The 6778-nt window shown below is 62.2% G+C and overlaps 1 protein-coding gene across 1 annotated transcript; it reads left to right on the top strand.

The window, feature by feature from the left end:
• Nucleotides 1-956: 956 nt before the first annotated feature.
• PNMA6A (PNMA family member 6A) lies at nucleotides 957-2716 on the top strand. The gene has a single exon (XM_078063877.1). The coding sequence runs from the start codon at nucleotides 1041-1043 to the stop codon at nucleotides 2415-2417; it is 1377 nt and encodes a 458-aa protein (XP_077920003.1). The 5' UTR covers nucleotides 957-1040; the 3' UTR covers nucleotides 2418-2716.
• The last annotated feature ends 4062 nt before the right edge of the window (nucleotides 2717-6778 follow it).

Below are 6778 nucleotides of genomic sequence, written 5' to 3'. Positions count from 1 at the left end.
CTCCGTTGGGGTGGAGTGTGTGAGTGCTCGTGTGCGCATGTGGCGTCTATTCCACGTAATCGCACCTGGACCAGGTGCTTCTCGCTGAGCGGGGACAGGACCAGTTCTGGGTGGGGTGGAGGAGGGGGGAAGCAGGCGAAGGAGTCCCCAGGACGCCCCCCCCCCCGCCCCGGTCCCGTTCCCCACCCATGCCAGAACGCAGCGCTGGGGGGCGCATCTCAGGCCCGTCCAGCCACTCTCCGGTGGGCACCCGGGGATGTGGCACCCTCGCCACGCTGACGCCCTGAGGGCACGTTCCGGGAGCGGCGGGCCGTGGACAGACACGGGTCGAGGATGGGGGCACCGACTCGCGGATCCCCAGGGTCCCCACCTGGGCCAGCACCCCCTCGGGGGCGGGGGAAGGCGCAGGTGACGTCACGCGCGGTCCCGGGGTGCCCGCGGCGGTGGCCGCAGCCCGGCCGCGTGACCCGCGCGCGCCAATGGCCCGGCGATCTCCGGGGCGACGCGGAGGGTCCGCGCTCCGCCGCCACCGCGCCCCCGCCCCGAGTGCGCACTGCAGAGAGTGCGGCGCGGAGAGAGGGACCGGGAGGGGAAGGAGGACAGGGAGCGCGAGGAAGGACCCCGACCCAGAGGAAGGTACCAGAGCCGGGCAGGGGGCTCTGGGCCCCGGGAGACCCCGCCGCCCGCCGCCCGCCCCAGCAGGACTGCGGCAGCCCGCGTGCGCGGCGGGACGGGGTGGGCAGGGGGCTGTGGGCCCCGCGGGCCGGTGGAAGGCGGGGCGGGGGTCGAGCCTGGGCTGCAGAGGCGCCGCCCCGGGGGAGTCGGGTCACCGGGGGGTGCGAGGGGGGCGTCGGCATTAACCTCGCTCTCGCCCCGTTCGTATTCACAGGCTGTGGAGACCTGGGCCGTTCTCTCCGAGTCCTAGCCCCCCCCCCAGTTCTTCCCCCCCCCCCCGCCCCCCGCCCAGTACCACCCTGGTCTGCGTCGGAAACCGTTTCCTGCCCCTAGTAGTAGCCCCGCGCCGGCGGAAATTGCGCGCGATGGCGGTGACGATGCTGCAGGACTGGTGCAGGTGGATGGGCGTCAGCGCTCGAAGGGGTCTGCTCATTCTGGGCATCCCGGAGGACTGTGAGGAAGCCGAACTCCAAGAGTCCCTGGAGGCTGCCCTGTGGCCCATGGGCCACTTTACCGTGCTGGGCAAAGTGTTTCGAGAGGAGGATAATGCCACTGCGGCCCTGGTCGAGCTTGACCGGGAAGTCAACTATGCTTTGGTCCCCAGGGAAATCCCGGGCACCGGGGGTCCCTGGAACGTGGTCTTTGTGCCTCGTTGCTCAGGCGAGGAGTTTCTCAGCCGCGTGTTCCACTTCCTGGAGCAACAGGGGCAGACGGTGGAGAGTGTGGCTGGGGCCCTGGGGCTGGGACTGCGCAGGGTGTGCTGGCTCCGATTGGTCAGCCAGGCAGTCCAGCCCTGGGTGGAGAGCACGCGGTATCAGCGCCTGGGCGTGTTTTCCGGGAGGGATCAGCCCGGCCCGGGGGAGGAGTCCTTTGAGGCCTGGCTAGACCACACCGCCGATATGCTACATGTGTGGCAGGGGGTCTCGGAAAGGGAGAAGAGGAGGCGGCTGATGGAAGGCCTTCGAGGGACGGCCCTGCAGCTCGTGCATGGGCTCCTGGCGGAGAACCCTGCCAGGACGGCGCAGGACTGCCTGGCGGCCCTGATCCAGGTGTTTGGAGACAACGAGTCCCAGGCGACCATCCGGGTGAAGTGTTTGACCGCTCAGCAGCAGTCAGGCGAGCGGCTTTCCGCTTTCGTGTTGCGGCTGGAAGTCCTGCTGCAGAAAGCCATTGAGAAGGGGGCCCTGGCCAGAGCCTCAGTTGACCACGTGCGCCTGAGGCAGGTGCTCACCAGGGCCAACCTTACTGAGCCTCTGGATGAAGCGCTGAGGAAGCTGAGAATGGTTGGGAGGTCTCCAAGTTTCCTAGAGATGCTGGGCCTTGTTCGGGAGTCTGAGGCATGGGAGGCCCGTCTAGCCAGGAGCGAGAGAGCCCAGGCAGAGGAAGGACCTGGTGCCCGGGCCAATGCCCAGGCTGATGCCAGAGCCAATGCTAAGGCAGAGGATGATAAGGTGGAGGAGAAGGAGCAGGAGGAGCAGGAGCGGGAGGAGGAGGACAGTGACGATCGTGACACTGTCCCTGCAGGCCTAGGTCAGGCAAGACCCTCAGAGGCCCCTGGGGGCCCCACTCCTGCCCAGATGGGCAGTGCTTCCAGGGCGGGGCCAGGAGGTCCTGGCTGTGAGCCAGAGGGCCTCACCCAGGCAGGAGACCAGGAGGCTGGGGAGCCCCCCAAGGAGGGGCTCAAGCCCATCCCAGAGGAGTCGGGAAACGAGGATGGTGCTGGGGAGACGAGCCCCCCCTAAGTCCTCCTCCAGCAAATAGGCTCAGAAGGCCCAGGGGCCCCCTCTCCTCTCAGGCAGCAGAGTTCTGGAGGCAGAGGGAGGCCATGCCAGGGCAGCAGCCTCGCCCCACATGGGGAGCAGGGCCGAGGGAGGGGCCCACCCAACCCAAGCCAAGCCCCCGGGCACTCTACCACCCCTAAGAGGACCTGAACACCACCATCAGCCCTTCCAAGTGACCAAGATGACCATACTTGACACCAAATGGGGCAGGGAGAGCTGCCTCCCCACCCAGGGCAGCCCCACACCCAGCCCCAGCCCCATTCCATGCCAACTCAGGCAGCCAAGTCCCCGGGCACTCCACCACCCCTAAGGGGAGCTGCCTCCCCCACCATACCCGGCCCCAGCCCCAGCCCCAATCCATGCCAACTCATAAGCCAAGCCCCCAGGCACTCCACTACTTCTAGGGGATCTGAACACCACCATCAGCCCTTCCAAGTGACCAAGATGACCATACTTGACACCAAGTGGGGCAGGGAGAGGTGCCCTCCACCCAGGGCAGCCCCACACACAGCCCCAGCCCCAATCCATGCCAACTCAGGCAGCCAGTCTGGGAAACATCCCTGAGTGGCTGGCCCTAGCCTAGGGGAGGGGCACCTGAAACCATCTGCCACCCACACTGTACTAGGAGATGTTAGGGGCCATTTCAGAGGTGCCAGCCTCTTGGGTCTCCCGAGAGGGAGACACTCATTTACTTCCCCTGGGGCACGTTGCTCCATGTTCTGGGAAGCCCGCTTGGGTCTCTGTGGGGCGCTTAGTGACCCACGTGTCAAGTTACTCCCCCACCCCACTAGCGACCATTCCTGTGCAGAGCCTTGAGGTGTGCAGGAACCCGCCGTGGGTGTCCTGGCCTACCGGGGCCGCCACCTCTCAGCCCGGGTGCGTGCCATGAGCTTCAGCGGGAACCAAGGCTCTGCTCGCTCTCTTCCAGTGTTGTGAGCTCAGCCTCTGCTTTCTCGGGGTACATTTAGGCCAACCGCTGCTTGTTCTTGCGGAGACGTGTGTGGTTTCTTATCTGAGCAGCTGCCCTCCCCGCCCCCCCGCCCCCCGGAAATCCCGAGCCCAGTTCCGGGAGATGGCGGGAAGGATGCCCGAGGGCACGGCTGGTGTTCACCCCGTGACCTCAGGAAGGAAGAACCGGACCAAGGATGGAGGTGGCCAGCGGCAGTCTCCACGGGAACTGTGCTCTGATGTGCCACCCTGTTGTTCCTTGCGACTCCGCTTCCTTGGCTTGGCCCAGTGTCCCATGCTGCATTTTCCAGCGTCCTGGGACTGTCCTGTGCAGGCCATAGGGCAGGACCAGGCCCCGGCATGTCGGCCAGAGGGGAGGATGCCCTGGAGTGAGGGGACATGACCAGCGTCCACCGTGCTGGCCAGAGGTTGATCGTGGGGCCCTCAGGAAGGGAGGCTGAGGCAGGAGGGCCACGGTGTCGGGGGAAGCAGAGGCACCTCGTTTGGGACCCCAAGAGGAGGGGGCCGTGACTTATGGTCTCTAGTGGCCGTTAGACGTTCCTGTCTCTGTTGTCATTCCCTCTCTTCGATGGTTTCAGTAAATGTTTCTCTTCAATAAATTTCATTGCATGTTTCAGCTGAGTCTCGCCTCTGCTGTGGGCAATCGCCGGAAGGGTCTGCTGGGGTTGGAGGAGGGAGCCAGAGAAAAGATTTTTGTCCAGTACCCATGGGAGACTTCTCCATTGAGAGGTTATGTGAGGCACTTTGATCGGAAGACTAGGTTATGATCAGGACCTTTCTTCTATTTTATAGGTGAATTGTAAAATTTTGGGGTTCCATTGGTCCTCATGTTGGGATGGTCCTGTCCTCTTTCCCTTTTGAAATTGAGTGGGAATAATCATGGTTTTCTCCTTTACAAGCTAAAGGGGCCACTGACATCCAGTTCCTGGGATTGTAGATTGCTTAAGGTGTGCAGTGAATGGAGTGGGGCCATGAGGGCCGTCATGCCTCCAACCGCCATAGCATCCTTATTGAGAAGGTCAGTATTGAAAAGTGATAGGGTTTTTGAAGAACTGCAAATGTATTTTAATTTGAGTTACCCTAAATGTGAAAATCTCACCATGGAACAATATTAACAACACTTACTGAGAAACTGAAAAAATCTCGACACTTGGGTTTCTGGGAGAATGGGCACATTTTCCTACCACCTCCATTTGCAAACAGACTTGCTGTCAGGGAAAAGAAAAAGACCAGGCTACCGAGATGCGCAATGAAGGAGGACCCACAATAGCTGGGGGAGGGGAGGGGTTGCTCTCTGAAGGGGTCATGTTTAGGGATGGAGAGGTAGTTGGGTTTCACACTAAGGGCAGTGGGAAGCTGTTGGACAATTTAGGTGGTCCCAATGGACACTGCTCATTTCTTCTGTCCTAGGAAGTTGCCACTTGATGAGGCTGAGCTCTGCTCACGTGAGAGGAGCAGAAAATGCCCGGTTGGCACTTTTCCAACCTTCCCTGAAGCTAGGACTGGGCACATGACCAGGACCCATGGGTGAGATGAATCTGGGGCCAGAGATGGGAAGAAGCAGGGGCCACAGAGATCGCACTCGGGTGTGCCGGCGACAGCAAGGGCATCGAGACTTGTTTCCTGAGGAGCGGCGGCAGCTGTGGCTCTCGTGGCAGCACCCGTGTCCCGTATCACTGCCGCGAGTCACAGTGTCTGTGCCCAGTTGTGGGAGGGAGCCATAGGAGTGCTTGGTGCCCAGCACAGCAGCGTGATTCAGACCCTTGTTCCTCTCTGCAAAGCCTCCAAGCCTGGCTCTCCGGCCCTCCCCCAATACCCACGAGACACCTGCCGTTCTTCAGCTGATTTTCTCTGTGCTTCGATCAGCTGCTGTGAGATGTGATCGTTAGACTCGATGCGGTACAGGAGCCGAATGACACCCGCTGAAAGAGCAGCCGTCCTCCCCACGGGAGAGGATATTGCTACTGCAGCTCCTGCTGCCTGGCTGGGAGTTGGGAAGGCCATGTCTAATCCCTCCAGGGCAGGTGGGGGGAAACCAGGCCAGGGGAGCTTAAGGTTTTGGCCCCGGGGTATGGGGCAGTGTGGGTGGGCCTCTGCCTCTTGTATCTTGGAACTGGGTGCTACAGCTGAAGTCCGAGGGGGAGTCAGTCTGGTGGAGATAGAGGAGCCCCCAATCCGGGGTCAGCAGCAGGGCACAGGCCTGAGAACCCCTCCCAGGCCCAAGTGAAGTTTGCCTGTGAATTGGAGGAAGAACACACTGGTTCACTCCAGCCAATTGAGCGGGCTGAGCAGACTGCTGGGGGAGCCATCCCCTGTCCCTAGTTCCCCAGAGCTTCTGGTGCTTTACTCGTGTCTCGGATGGGGTGGTCAGAGCCATCCTCACAGGCAGGCCTCCATAACACTGTTCACGTTTCCCTCTCGGTCTCCTTCCTGTGCCCTCTGCCTGGCCCACAGTGCAAGTCCACATCCGTCTAGCCCCTTCCTGTCCCTGCCTGTACCCTGGGGCAGCTGGTAGAGCCTTGAGGAGTGGAGAGCCGCTCCACCGCACCAGCCGCACGGTTTCCAATGGGTGGGGCCGGATCCACGGCTGATGGCTACGGAGTGGAAGCTGAGAGAGAGGACTGCCCTCCCTGAAGCCCAGTGCAGATGTAGCTGATACCCCCACCTGGCTCCATGCCTATCCCGGTCCCAGCCCATCTCCTGTCTGCAGAGGGGGTGACAGTATTCAGCAAAAGGCCACTAGGACCCCAGTATGGAGTGCCCTGAACAACGAAAAAGAGAGAAGCCTGCTGGCTGCTTGGGGGGGCGGGCAGTTTTTGCCTGCCCCTTGGAGGGCACTCGGGAACTGGCCTTGAGCAGCTCCCCCACAGGGGCTTCGTGTGGAGGCCTGAGTCTTGCTCTGCAAACACATTCTGATGGCCTCACTGGGCTTCAGGGGACAAGACCACTGGAGCAGGGCTCCGGAGACTCTTCTAGAAGCCAGGTCCCCAGGGAGCCAACTTACTTCTTCTGGTTAAGTGGGGATCTGGGCTCAGGGTGGCCTCGAGGGAGAGCTTGGTGAGCCTGCGTCCCAGTGACCACCTTCCTGGCCCCAGAGCTCGATCTTTTCCAAGGTTTAGGGCTGGAGAGGCCCTGCAAGCCCGTTCCCGTGAGGACCCGCTTCCGTCATTGTTGTGTTCAGTTGCGGCTCTTGCCATCTGGTGCATTCCAGATGTGTTGGGGTCCTGGTGGACTTGGGGAGCTGGCCAAGAGGGCTGCATCAGGGACTCGTACCTGAGCCGGCCCCAGCACTGCTGCAGGGGTGGTGCTTCCTGGCCGTGCTCTCCACGTGGCTGGGCCCCCGGGGCAGTTTC

The sequence above is a fragment of the Halichoerus grypus genome, chromosome X (assembly GCF_964656455.1).
Source record: "Halichoerus grypus chromosome X, mHalGry1.hap1.1, whole genome shotgun sequence".
In the NCBI taxonomy this organism is placed as follows: domain Eukaryota; kingdom Metazoa; phylum Chordata; class Mammalia; order Carnivora; family Phocidae; genus Halichoerus; species Halichoerus grypus.
Note: the sequence above shows the minus strand (reverse complement) of the source record. Positions and strands in the feature narration are given on the sequence as shown.